The 15,459-nt window shown below is 30.5% G+C and overlaps 1 protein-coding gene across 4 annotated transcripts in view; it reads right to left on the bottom strand.

The window, feature by feature from the left end:
• The window catches only part of Fstl5 (follistatin like 5), a 757,510-nt gene that overhangs the window by 125,697 nt on the left and 616,354 nt on the right, over positions 1–15,459 (bottom strand). For all 4 annotated transcript variants that reach the window (XM_040293119.2, XM_040293117.2, XM_040293120.2 and 1 more), the window contains exons 9-10: positions 14,252–14,413; positions 9,874–10,008 (exon numbers count right to left, since the gene is read on the bottom strand). In XM_040293119.2, the coding sequence (XP_040149053.1) occupies positions 9,874–10,008; positions 14,252–14,413 (297 nt within the window). The remainder of the gene's footprint in view (positions 1–9,873; positions 10,009–14,251; positions 14,414–15,459) is intronic.

Genomic DNA, 15,459 nt, shown 5'->3' with positions numbered 1-15,459 from the left:
ACCTCAAAAGATACTACACCATTCAACTTGAAAGTCTTTTCTGTATCTGCAATCCTGTCATTCTTGCTTTCTATGTCTATTATGAGAATTATTTTATTTAATTGTGTACTGTAGTTCTACTTGAACTAAAATAGAACCTTTTAGAATGTGGGAAATTGATTTATTCATGTTACTACCACATGCTAGTAGCATGTTTGCATGTTTCTAACAAGTGACAGTATGAATGAGCAAACATTTTGCTCACTCTAGATATTTTTTTCTCCATTGTAATAAAAGCTCTTATTCACTTTTCGAAGTTTGGTAAATGTCCCTTTTCTAATGGTCATTTAAGAAACAAATAATTAAGTCTGGAGTATTACTATCATAATATTCATATACTTTGCAAGGTAACTAGCTTCACACAAATTTAAATTACCCAAATAAAAATATAGCCATTTTAAAGATTATATAGCTAATCGATTTGGTTTTAATGGAGGACTAGAAGAAATTAAAAGGTGAATTTAAAACAAGCTTTAAAATAAGAGCAAAATATTCATAATATGGTAAGTTCTTTCTATATAATTTCTGAATGGCTGGCAATTCAGTGTTTTTTTTCTAATGTGTGTGTTTTCTGGCTCAAAATGAATATGCAAAACCAAGTCTAACAGATAATGACAAAATGATTTTCAAAAGATGGTAAAATTGACAATAATATTAGCAATGTATAATTATTATTTTTCCAAACCTGTCTTGGTATTATGCAACTTTTAAATTTTTGTTATTCTAGTTGATGTGAAATAGGATTTCTCTGTGTGTCTCCTTGATAACTTACGTCGATTAATATCTTTGAGTAATCTAGATTGGCCCTTCAGTTTTCCTTGTCTCTGATGTCTTTTTAAAACCACAGGTGAGTTTGCTTTTGGCTTGTTTGACAACTCTTACTTATTTATTTAGGATGATAAGTTTCTGTCATTAACTTGTGCTGACAATGTCCTTAGGACAACTTTTTGTGATCATCTTGCCAGGAACAATAGTATATAGGATCACTTGAGCCCAGGAGTTTGAGATCAGGCTGGGCAAAATAGCAAGACCCCATCTCAATAACCAACCACCCAATCATAAAGAACTCCTGACTTTTAACTTCATCAAATTGTTTTTTCTGATGTTTAGTTTGCTCTATGAATGATACACTGAAATTAATTTCTGATGTTAATATTAATATAATCATAAACTGTAAAATAATGGTTATACTATACATGTTATGTATACCTATACACAGAGACTCTTCACTAGAATATCATGTAATAATGAAATTAGAAAATATATTTTCAATTAGAAAATATGTTTTTTATTTGTAATAACCTCAGTTTTCTGAGTCCCAATTCTAGTTAGAAACACATTTTGACACTCTAATAGGTTGTTTGAGATGAAAACATATTTTGTTCATTAAAAATTTAGTTTCCATTAAAATTTCATCATTGCATGAATGTTTTTTTCCAAAAGATTTTTATTCTTCACAGCAGAGACTAATATAAATATATGTGTTAGACATACAGTAGATTGATTTGGGAGGGAAGATTTTTCCAGTTGGCATATTATTTTACTTCACGAGAGCGGGAAAATATCTTTTAAGACATTCTATGTTTAACACTTCATATGTAACATAAATATGAAAAAGTACACAGAGCTGGAAAATATAGATGCAGAAAAATAATCAAATTGTCTGACTCACTTTCTCTGGAATATTTATTTCCTAATCAGCCATTATCCAAATTCAGATAACTGAAAAAACAGAGGTCCATAGGACACAGAGATGTATAATCTGAGCTCTTTGCACAGTTGATATAAATGTGTGGCATAGATTAGACTTCACAAAACTTTGAGTTAACTCCTCAGTTCAGTTCCTCACCCAAAAGCTTGGCATTTCAGAAGCATATTTGTTTTATTAATTTTTATAAATGTATGTTATTATCTGACAGAACTTCTTTATTTGGAGGACAGAATTTATTCATGAGGCAGACAACTTCAGCATATTAAGAAAAATTTGGAGTGATGTTCATTCATTTCTCCTCAACACCATCAACAAAATATTAGTATATATTTTTAAAGTCTCATTGAGATTTGTATATCTATTTATTAAAAGTTTAATATGTTTGTTAATACTGACTAGGAAAATAAGTGAATAGCATTAAATCTTAAAAATAGAAATATAATTGTTTCTAGACATGACTACTATGAACATTTTGGTATATAATATATTTCAGAATGCTTTTTAATCAAATGATGAGAATATATACTTTTTCTGTGCTATAAAATATTATATGTATTTTTAAATATAGATAAACATATCTACAATTTTAACAATTAATTTTAACAATTTCAATATATTCCTTTTTAAGCAATATATATTTATTTTATCAATTCTTCATTGATAAACATAAATATTTATATACATCTTTGTATTACTATAAACAAAGCTGGGCTTATTCTTAGTAGCCTTAAAAATCAATTTTTGTTTACTATGACAAAATATTTGAGAAAGTCAACTTAAAAGATGAAACATATTTTGGCTCATGATTTCAGAGATTTTGGTTCATCACTTGGTCCCTTTACTTTGGTAGGAGAACATCTTGGGGGAAAGACCTATTGAAAGAAATCTGTTCATCTAGTGGCAGCTAGGAGCAAAATAAAAATAAAAAATTTTAAAAAAAAGAGCAAAAAAAGGGACACGAACAAAAATCTACCATTCAAAGGCAAAATCCCAAGGGCCTACTTCTTCCAATTAGGGACATTTCCTAGAACTTTCTCTACCTCCCAACAGTACCTATCAGCAACTAGGTGGGGACTAGGCTTTCAACACATGAACCTTTGAGGTGCAAACTATAACATCTATTTTTCTTTATTTCCACATTCTCACAAAGATATTATAGTCAATATTGTCACTACATAGAAGTTTATTTAGTCTGCATGCCTAGAGTAACATAAATAAAATTTCATTACAACTTGTCATCAATCAATTTAGGCAAATTGACATGGTCCACTCACAGGATATGATGGAAATTCACACAATAAATTAATATACAAAGCTTTAAGTCTTATTTTGCTATGTAGGAAACAGGAATGTCTGTAAACCTGTCAATTTAGTGACTTTCAGATCATGTGGTGTCTTGCAACATAACAAAGCTCTACTAGTGTGTGCAGAACTGGCAACATGTTAGAAACAGATATAATTAAGGATATTGGAAAGGTTATTGTTTTTAAAAAATATAGTATTCAGATATGGAAATCATGAGGCAGATAACTTCAGCATATTCTGGTTCAACAGATTAAGATGAAATGATTTATGTAACAACTTAGTTCAAGGATGAGAAAATGTCATTGGTCAAATTAAGAAATATGAAAAGTAGAATTTATAATAAATAAAATCTCAGAAAGTAATAAATGCTTATCAAGTATAATTAACTGCACATAAGTTATTATTGTAAGTGTATTTTTATTAGAATAAGTTTATAAATATGTAAATGCCTATGACAATTGTTAATCAAAGAGTTTGAGGAATTTTGCAAAAGAAATATGAATTTGAAATAAATATGAAATTTATCTTCCTGGCCTCTGGAGACATTATTATGAACTGTATATGTGATCTTATTAAATGTATACAATCTCTTTTTGAAGTATTTTTTTGTTTCTTTAAAAATAAGAAGGAAATAAGGATTAGTGAAGTTAATAAATCTGCCATTTCTACCAGAATCTGTTCTCTTTTCAAAGTTCTCAATGTCATTTAAACTTTTTGTTTGTGTAAAAACTATGCTTTAATCTATTTTAAAACTCTTCTGTTTCTATAATAACCAAGTACGCCACAAATATTTGTATATTGCTTGAAATTGTGGGTACAAGTACATGAATTCTATCATATTTCTAAATCTCTGTTGTATGAATTATAAATGTGTATATATTATGTAACTGTATTGCAGTTACATAATATATACACATTTATAAAATTTATTCAAGTATCTTATTATATAATTTAATCCATTTAAAATATAGTTTTCATGTGATGTGTGATAGATTTCTTATGGAAAGACCAAAGCCAAGGATTGTCAAGACACTTTAAGGAGAGAGTAACAGGGAAAAAGAGAAGTGGTGGAGGAAAGTATTACTTTATGTACTATTAAAATTTTTTTCCATCATGATACTTTATAAAGTCAGTGATTAGAAAATTAGTAATGGAATGAGGGAAGGATCTCGGAATAGACCTACAAACATATTGCAAATACTGTGACAGAGTTGGTACTGAGGATAAATAGGGAAAGAATAAACAATTCAGTGAATGGTACTGGAATAACTGGATGTTCGCTTTAAAATTAATGAAATTTTATCTCTAAGAAAAAGTATTAAATTAAATATTATTTAAAGAATCTTACAATTAGATTTTAGTTCACATTGACCAATTATGAACAAATTATATCATTTTTGTTAACAATATACTGAATTACAATTAATTTATTAAAATCAATTCCAAGGTAAAGATTGTTGAAATAGCACAATATTGCCAAGGGTAACTCTGCTTGTAACAATGATAAAAAGAAAGACATATGTATAGTTATGATACATTGATCATAATATATGACTATAATGTATTATCATATTTATACATTATATTATAATACTTTCGAGAAGGTAAATTAACCATATTCCTTACTAATATCCTGGCAAAATAGGATACAATCTGTGCTCAGTGCTTAATGCAGTCAGTAGCTTAAAAGCTTTCTATGGCAATCTAGGTTTTTATCACTTTTCATTTACCTTAACCTTAGAGATGAATCATTTCATTCTGAAAATTGACTCCTCTTGGGAATGGAAATGTATCAGTTATTTATGCTATACACAAGATGCTTTCAAATAAATAACATTATACTTCTGCCTAAACCTGACTCACATATTTCATATCATCTTTTTCTATTCCCATTCTAAGTACCACAGAATCCCTTATGACTCATTTCTACTCTTTTTTGCATTTAAGTCCTCCCTGTGCATCACTCCATTAAGTCTTAATTATCCAACTCTGTCCCTAAAATAACTGTAGATTAAATTATTTTGAAGCACATTTTTCTGATTCAATTTGTCACATGAGAAAACTGCCACAGAGCTCTGTTGACAAAATTGGGCAGTGTAACTCAAAAGTTTTCCAATTCAAAGATCACAGTAGAAGCAAAACACAGACTCTTCAGCCATATGATGCTCTGAATGAGTCATTCTCTCAACAGTATCATATTGCTTGGAAACATAGTGTAAAAGAATTCTACCTACAACTGATCTATAATGTAGAAAACAGCTGAATGATTGTATTGAAGCCATCACTAAAGAAAGTATGTCATTTACTGTGAAACTTGTAAATCCTTCTTGTTATACTCTAAACATGAATATAATATGTCTCTTCTCTGCATCTTTCAAAAAGAAAACAGAGGAAATGTGTGCTATAGTATTTTAAAAATATAATGAGAATATAAATTGGATAAGTATAAAGGGGAAAAGAAGTGTAGATTTTGCTTTCGCTCTGGCAAAAATGAACTTAGGCAAGATATCTTGATGTTTATTTAAAATATATTAGTATTTACATTAAGTAAAAAATGTATATTCCAATCAGTTGAATCAATCATTTTTAAAGTATAAAGAGAAATAATATTTTGTATTTGTATACATATCATGAATGTCCACACACACATATCTGTCTAGATCAGTGTCTACAACTATTTATCTATTTCTATACCCATAAGCATCATTCAATTTGAAAACCTCTGATTTCCAGCAATTACTGGGTTTTCCAGGCTTTTGTATATAAAAAGAAAACTGCCAATATTTCTAGCAAGGAATAGGAAGCTATTTTCAGAAAATAAGCCTGAGTCAGAGAAGAGCTACTGTATGTATAGTAACTCTAATAAGGGCTTTATATGTAATAGCTGAACAGAAATCCCTTAATGTGTTAGTATTTATTCCACATTACAGATGGGGAAATCAAAGCTCCGAGAGGTTATACAATAGTCTCAAGAACTCAGAGCTTTATATGATTCGATTCACATCTTACTGCAAAAATCATACTTTTCTACTATACCAGTCTGCTTTTTGTTGACAAATATTGTATCCTATCACCACTAAAAGGAAAACACTTTTGAAAAAGTTATTTTTGTTGTATTTGTTTTTTTTCTTTTTTATTAGTTGTTCAAAGTTCTTGACATATCATATTTCATACATTTGATTCAAGCGGATTATGAACTCCCATTTTTACCCTATATACATAATGCAGATTCACATGGGTTACACATCCACTTTTTTACCTACTGCCATACTAGTGTATGTTGTATTCTGCTGCCTTTCCTAACCTCTACTTTTTTGTTGTATTTGGATAAGCCATTAAGTTTTTTTTAAAAAAAATATGTGCAAATAACATCATAAAGTTATTACTGATGGGTCTATGACTGGTTCTTATGAATTCCTTGAAAATATCTATCAAAATACAAATGTGCCATATATAATTAATATGTTTTGTGGCCACAAAATTACTAGAGAAGAATGTAGAGAAATTCTTAATTGGTAGTTACAAAAGACAATAGTTTTCTGTAATGTGATCTCCAATTAATTTCAGTTTTGTTTTGTTATATGGAATTTGAACAATTTACTTCACACTAAGAAACAATCCAATGAAAACAGTCTTCTACCACAAAAATATTATAACATTTTTAGGGCTTTTTTTGTGGTGGTGGTGGGGTACTGGGGGTTGAACTCTGGGGCACTCAACCACTAAACCACATCCTCAGCCCAATTTTTTATTTTATTTAGAGACAGGTTCTCCCTGAGTTGCTTAGCACCAAGCTTTTGCTGAAGGCTGTCTTTGAAGTTGTGATCCTTCTGACTCAACTACCCCATCCACTAGGATTACAGGCATGCACCATGGATCTCCGCTAAGGCTTCTTTTTTTGGTGCTGGGAATTGAACCTAAGACCAGGTATATGCTTTGCCACTGAGCCAACCCCACAATTTCAGTTTTTAATCTTCCAAAGCTACTCATTTTGTACTCAGTTTTCTTATTTAGTATTGTATTGATTTTAATTATTTGCATTTTTTCTAAAAATTGGCAGTTTTACATCAATAACATATATGATATATTCTTAATTACTAGTGTAGTAAATAGAGTGAAAGTTTAGCAAAACTTAAGAGCATTTTTTAAATCAGAAAAAAAAATTAGTTATTCCAAATAAACCATATTTGTACCTCTGTAATAGATTATAGTAGAACTGAATTGAGAATTCTTGGGGCTTTTATACTGCTGAAACCCATTAGTTTCTACTTTTTTTCCTTGGATAGCTCACATAATTGAAAAGCACAAGTAATACCTATTAATAGGTTATTTCCAGACGTAGAAAAACATCTCTGAATCTTTCAATTGTAATGTTTCTACCTTCTAAGTGATTTTGAAAGTTCCACGACAATACATGTATCATGTTTGTATCTATAATGTTCCTGAAGAGCTCCTGTGTTGAAGATTTGGTCCCCAATGCAGCAATAGAATTAAAGAGTGGGGACTTTGTAAGTAATTAGATCACAAGGGCTCTGACATCATCCATGGATTAATCTACTGAAGGATGGGTAATTTGATGGCATTGTTGGGAGATGGTGGGAACTGTAGAGAGGGTGCAAAGATGGAGGAAGTAGGTCACTAGGGGTTGTCCTTGATCTCTCTGATCTCCTACTTTGTGTTTCTCCTCCCTGTCCCTCACTTCCTGGCCCCCATGGAGTAAGTAGTTTTTCTTTTGCTCTTCCATGTTTTTTCCCCTTGGTATTCTGCCTTACCTCAGTCCTAAAACAATGGAGGCAGTCGAACATGGACTGAAACCTCTGAAATTATGAGCCCAAAAAAATCTTTCCTTCTTAAAATTTTGTATGTCAGGTACTTTGATCACAATGACAAAAAGCTGATGAACACAACATGCCAGGACAAGGTCTACACTGGTACCTCTAAGATATATTATTTCTGATTTTAACAGGATACTGCTAACATACAGTCTCCAAAAATTATTTAAAAGTATTATTTTGATCTTTAAAATTTAGAAGAATAAGTCAAACCAATTAAAATAAAAGCACAATTATAGAAGCTATTTACAATGACTCATATTCATATGTACATTTATGACTAAAATTTCATTAATGCTTATTCTAAAACTTTTCTAGAATTACATGCTGAAAGGTTATATGTGTCACTGATTAAAGAAATTATGACTAGATGTTTTACTACTGCAACAAGGAAAATATATTGAAAAATATACGATAAGCATTAAAAGAAAATCAGAATAAAGAGTTGAAATAAAAATATTTCATAAATATATTATAAATGGCAAAGAAAACGAGAGTTTTAATTACTAGTTACCTAAAATTATTTTTTAATAGAAAACGAATTGCAAATTGGTATTCAATAGAAATGCAGAAAAAGAATAAAGTAATTATTATGAACCATATTTAGGTCATGAAGTCATTTTTTGCATGTTTTTTTTTCCTTTTCTATCTTACAAATTTTCTTTTTAAATATTTGCTCATAATGATGTTTATCATAATCAGACAAAATGTAGATAAATGTATATTGGCAGCTGGCACCTGGGTATTTTTCTCTTTCATGATTAGATCTACTCTATAGGCACTTATTGATTTAAGAAGGAATAAGAAGACTCCTGGGACAGTGGTTTAGCTAGGTTCAAAATCTTGTTTCTGAGAAATGGGCCTAACAATTTAGAGGTTCTCACAATATCAGTCCTTTAGAAAAATTATATTAGTAAGAAGCATAAAATGTCAAACCAAGAGCATAGAGAAAAGAAAACCGTTCTTTCAAGAACACCCAGTTTTTATACCAAAACACCACTCTAGGGCATGTGTACACCAGAGGAAGAAAAGGCTGTGTTTTCTGACAGTTTACTTGATTTAACACTATAACAGGCAATTCAGCCACAATAAAAAGTAATCTGTCTTCGGTATCCCTGGCCCATTTATATCCATTAAGTTCTGGTGTTTTATGGAACAGCAGGGTGAATATAATTAACAATAATGCATTACATACCTCAGACTAGTTAGGAGAGAGAAATTTGAATGTTCTCATCATAAAAAATTAAAATGCTTAGTGATGGATATGCTAATTATCCTAAGTCAATCATTGTCCAATGTATATGAGGAACAAAACATCAGATTGTAATTCATAAATATGCATATATATTTTGTGTAAATCACAATAAAAAGAAAAAAAATTGAAGTAAATTTAAAAGAACAGCCACAAAGTAGGGTCAGTGCCAGGGACAGTAATTATCTCGAGGAGGCAGTAACCACAGAATCTGCTGTACAGAAGAGCTACTCTACAGCCAAGGGGACTGTGACTGTAATGCAACTGATGAATAAAGAAATATGTGAATTTATTCAACCTATAAGATACAACTTTTAAATATTTGAGGACCTCAGATTCCCCAAATATTGTTCAAGAGAGGAATTTTGCAAGGAATTTAAATTCTTACATGAGAAAATGGGAAGACCCCCAAATGTATTATACTTGCAAAAAAAGAAAGAAACAAACAAACAAATAAACAAACAAACAAACAAAGAAAATAATTCTAGCACTGCGGTGAAAATTTCACAAGCTTTCTAAAAAATCTTTAAATTTGCTTGTAGTATTTCAAGATCCCATCTCTCCTAAATATGAAAATTGCTTTAATGCACTGTACATTTTATAGTTTTCTGGTGCCTTGGTTTTCTGGGGGGGAGGGGATAAAAGAATATATTTCTCAAAAGCTATAAAGTTAAGGATAGTATGTATATTTGTGTGTGTGTGTTTGTGTGTGTGTGTGTGTGCACAATACATACAGGTCTTTCTAGCAGAATCTTCCACAAAAAGAGAAGAGATGTCTTCATCCACTCCTGCTTCATTCTTCGCTATACAAGTATATGCTCCAGTATCTTCATAGCGCACATTGCTTATGTGAACCTCACTGCCATTTGCTGAGAACAGAAGGCAAATGCAACTTGTAAACTACAATTTCAGTTTTGGTACAGTGCTTTCTGATTACACAGTCAAACAGTTCACTTAGCTTGTCCTAATTAAACTGTTTTCCTGCCTACTTCCATACTTTGGAAGCATGCCAAATTCTTCCAAAAAGCATTTGAGAGTTTTGTAAACTGTGCTGTCATTCTATTACTAAGAGCCTAATAACTCTGTATCAAATGCACATGATTTATATTTTATATTTATATTTTATACCATTTCTTTGCCTATATTGCATATCAAGTGATTCATACTAGTAACTATAATTTATTAATCTACTTAGAGATCACTTTTTTTCTAAGCTTTTATAGAAACTTAACAAGCTGTGCTATTCATTTTCAAGAAAACACATATGAAAATACACTCAAAAGATACTGAGAATGTGTGTGTGTTCCACTGTCATTAAACAAACTTATTACTGAGTTCTTATTACATATTTGGAGTTTTTAGGGCTGGAGGACACAAAGATAATAACACATGATTGCCTTTAAGAATTTCAGTCTCTTTCCAGAAATTTAGCTAAAATTCAGCATTAGATGGAAGTTGACAGAATCAATGTAAGACCAAAGAGTTAAGGAAATGACTAACACAAATTTCAAATATTGGGGAGATAATATTTTAAGTTAAACTTTGAATAATAAGCTATATTCCCCAATGTGGAACCAAGGGGATAATTAATAATTTACAATATACTGGCAGTAGGCAAATAAAGTCTTGAGCTTCAATGAATGAATCATCAACTCTGAGGATGAGGACTGGACACTTGTTCTGTCTGCCTCTAAAACTCTTTGTTTGTTGTCTTCATTTGTTGAGGTTCCTTCCTTTCTGTGCCCTTTGCTCCTCTCCCTACTTCTCTCTTCTCTCCCTCCTTTCCTTTATCTTTTCATATACATGTCTGTGTGCATAGCTCTGTGTGTTTTGTGCATGTGTGTTCCATGTTATCCAATCACAAGAATATGATGGGTGGTAGAATGGAACATGGTTTCTTACGGTGTTTTGTTTGTTTGGGGTACTGGGTATCGGACCCAGGGCATATAACCAAAGAGCTACATCCCTGGTCCTTTATTATTTTTTTTATTTTGAGACAGGATATCATTAAATTGCTGGGAGTCTCCCTATGTTTCTGAGGCTGACATCAAACTTGCAACCCTCCTGCCTCATCCTCTAGCCACTACATCTGTCTGGAACAGGACTGTTTTTGACAGAAAGAGGACAATACCATTAGTGCATCTAAGTTTTGGAAAAGAAGAATAGAAAACCAATGGCAAAAACTTGAATGCCATCCCTAGGAATTACTGGTTCTGAAAGGATGTGAATAAAATATGGAGAGGGACTGAATGTTTGGGGAATAGTAATCATTTGAATAAATTTAAACTTTTTCTTTACTTAGAAATGCTTACTGCATATCCTCTTTTCCCCAATCCTTTTTGAGAAACACCACTTAAAAACAAAGATTGGCAGGTTTTTGTTTTGTTCTGCTGAAAAAAGCCAGATAGTAAATTTTTTAGGCTTTGTGGCCATACAGTTTCTGTGGCAATGAGTCACCTCTGACAAAACAGTATTAAAGCAGCCACACAAAATATTTTTTTAAGAATAAATGCAGCTATTTTCTAAAAATAAATAAAATAACCTCAACCTTTTATCTACAAAAATTGACAGCTATCTTACTTTATGTGGACCTTGGATCATAAACCTTGCTTCTAAATGTTAGAGAATTAATAGTACATTGAAACCCGAGTCAACCTCTTTTTTTTACATGATATATAGCTCCCTCCAAAAATCATACCTTTATTTTGAAGACTTACATCTAAAATCTCTAGATTTACATCACAAGTTCAACTGAATTTGTTCATTCTTTAAATTATCTTTCCCAATATTCTTATATATCTTCCAAACACCCATTCCTGGAGGTTTTTCACTCTTTTACCACAACTATCAACTTCTTTGTCTATTTATCATCCTAACACATCTGATTACTAACTTCTAGAACTAGAATATGCAAAACTATCCTGGAACTACCCTGAAGTCCCTATGCTTGGTTCTGGGAGTAAATTACAATTCTAATCTTTAAGCAAATTTATAAATTTTCAAATCCAGTTTTTAGTTTGCTGGATATTCAGTACTACTTGAAATCCATTTTACTTAACATTTATAGCTAGATATTAACTTAAATATTTATCTTTTAATAACCTACTACGCTATTACTTTATATGGTTACTCTCTTATATTTTCTTATTGTAATACAATTATTTTGTTTGTTTGTTTGTTTTCATGGAAAATTTTCCAGGCTTTCTCATTGATTCCAGGGCTCTTTCTGTAAACTTTGTCTCACTCATTTCTCTCTACTGATACTTGCCTCAGATATTATCCATTAGTCCTAACTTTTCCCACAAGCAGCTACTTGTTTTCTTACTTTCAAAATCTGGAAGGATATTTTTTATTGTTTCAGCCTTTACATTGAAGACTGATTGCTACTGAGACATAAAGACAAGCTTAACAGATAAACACATGTTAATGACCTTATGTAACCTTCCTATGTGTCCTGACATTGTTGAGCTCTTTCCCACTTTTAACTTTCTCTTCTTTTCTTCTTTAGTGTCTATCACTTGGTCTCCTGAATCTGCTGATTTTATTTTTACTCTCTTTGTTCTATTTATTTTAATCTGTTCAGGATTAATATTTGTGTTGTTTTGAAATTTTACTTCCTCTTATTCACATATTATCCCATATATTACCACAATTATTCAATTACTGCCTGGACTTGAACTTCACACACAAAGACTAAAGAAACACATGATGAACAATTGGAAAATTATATAATCACTGAATCTAACAAAGTGGGACACTATAGTATCCATAGTATGTGCACGGATTTTTCTCTTGGGTTGTCCTTCCTACTTTTTAGTTTTTTTTCTTATTATCCTTTCAAAATTGTATCCATTTTCTTATGTATCTAAAATTAATAAACTGTTTTGTAAGAAGCTCCAACTATGTCTTCCCACTACCTCTGGAAACAAAATATATGTTTGTATAGTACAATTTACTGTTATTAATTGGTCAGAGATGACAAAATCAGAAACTACTTAGACTTTATTAGTTTATATTAATCAAATTAACCTTATCTCTATGTTATAAACACTGAGATTTAAGCAGTAGTTTATGTGTATAAATTTGTTAGATCTAAGTTTATCAGTGTATTGATTTCTAGGATTTGTGTTTAGAAAGTTGGATAATACTTTAACAGACTCATTAATATTGACTTGCAAAAATAAGAGTTTGAGAAAGCTTTATTTTAAAAGGTTTACTAATTGAAATTCTTCACTAACAAAGTAGAATAATAATAGAAACATCTGCTTATATAAATAATAAAATATACAATTTGTACTAACGTCAATTGAAGAACTTTAAAGGCATGGAATAAGGAATATAATGCCTATGAAATCTGTATTTAAATGAAGTGACTATTGTGCTACATCTAACAATGAAAATTAGATTTAAACTTTCCTTTATGCTAGTATAATTAACAAATAATATGAAATTACTTTGACACATTTGACCTTTAAAAACAATTTATTTTCCATTTTCCATTTATGAAATGTGGATTTGTGATCCTTTATAATCTATATAATAATGTTTAATCATATATATACATCAAAATAATAAAGTTAGCACAATATTTTGTTTAGAATGGAATAAAATAATAATTAACACAATGCAAATGTGAAATATATTTAGTAACATGAATTATTTTGTTTACAAAATATGCTAGATAAAAAATATGCTATAAAATCTTCACTAAAGATATCAAGATTTTTAAAACCATCTATCAATATCTATTTTAATCTATTACTCAAGCATAGAAAAATTAACTTCCAAATATTTCTATAAAGAGTTCCATTTATTTTGTTCAGCATATATGCTATAATTCAAAAGTATTTAAATGATATGTTATTTAATACATTACTTATCAACAAAAGGATGGCATAATTAATCATTATGACAAGACTATTATTTAAAGCATTAAAAATATTAAAGGGCTCTTTCAAATATGTCTAATTATAACCATTATTTCAGATCCATTACATTCTATTGCCACGAAGACTCATATTTTCTTTTCTTCTCAAATAATATAAAATGTGTTAACATTTTAGTATAAAACTTCTGCATGATAATTTAAGAGAGAAAGCAAGGAAAAGGTACCTTGAAGAGTAAGTTGTTTGGACAGCTTTGGTGTAATATCTATTCCATTCTTCAGCCATCCAAGCTGAGGATTTGGGATGCCCTCTGCATGGCACCTAAGACTTGCAGTTACACCAGGTTCCCTAGCCTGACTTTCTGGATACACTCGAATGACTGGAGGAACTAAAAAAAGTGAAAAAAGTGAATTAGACAGATATACATCAGTTGATACTCCAAAACAAATAAATAAAACTTGCAATATGGGAAATTATAAACTGTATATTTTAGTGATTTGCACATTTATATAAGATCTTAATTTATAAATACCATTATCCACTAATTATCCACTAAAATATTTACAAGAAGATAAAAATTTGTTTGGAAAATTGTAATATGAATCTAGTAACTTGTTTCAGAAATGAAAAATGTCCACAAAGAACAAATTATACATATCAAAAGTTCACAGGAAAAAAAAATCAAAGAGCTTTCCATTTTCCAAATATGGAACAAATTTAAAATTAAAATAATAAATTGTCATTAAGGAGCATAAGGAATTCAATCTCAATGAATTGAAGTACCTAAATAAATAAATACATAATGAGAGAGAAAGGAAAGCATTTCTCACTAAATCATATTTAGATTGAGATAATAGCTCCATTTGCATTTGAATACAAAGCATAAACATTTAGAATTTTTTTTCTTTCAATTTTTAGAGGGAATGCTTTCAATTTTTCTCCATTTAGAATGATGTTGGCCTTGGGCTTAAGGTCTACCGTTTTTACAATGTTAAGGTATGGTCTACTATGCCTTTTTTCTAGTGTTTTGAACATAAATGGGTGCTGCATTTTGTCAAGCACTGTATTTTGTCATGGAATTCTTATCAATATAATTCTTAATTATATTGATGTGGTGAATTACATTTATTAATTTCTGTATGTTGAACCAAACTTGCACCCTTGGGTGAGCACCACTTGATCATGGTGCACTATCCTCTTAACACATTTTTGTACATGATTTCCCTGTATATTACTGAGAATTTTTGTATCTACATTCATTGGGGATATTGGTCTGAAGTTTTCTTTCCTTGATATATCTTTGTCTGATTTCAGTATCAGGTTGATCCTAGCTTCATGGAATGAGTTTGGAAGGGTTCCCTCTCTTTCTTTTTCATGGCGTACATTGAAGAGAATCTTACTGGTCCTGGGCTTTTCTTTGCTGGTAGGGCTTTT

The sequence above is a fragment of the Ictidomys tridecemlineatus genome, chromosome 9 (genome assembly GCF_052094955.1).
Source record: "Ictidomys tridecemlineatus isolate mIctTri1 chromosome 9, mIctTri1.hap1, whole genome shotgun sequence".
Lineage (NCBI taxonomy): Eukaryota > Metazoa > Chordata > Mammalia > Rodentia > Sciuridae > Ictidomys > Ictidomys tridecemlineatus.
The sequence above is the reverse complement of the archived record's forward strand: the minus strand, read 5'-3'. Positions and strand labels throughout refer to the sequence as shown.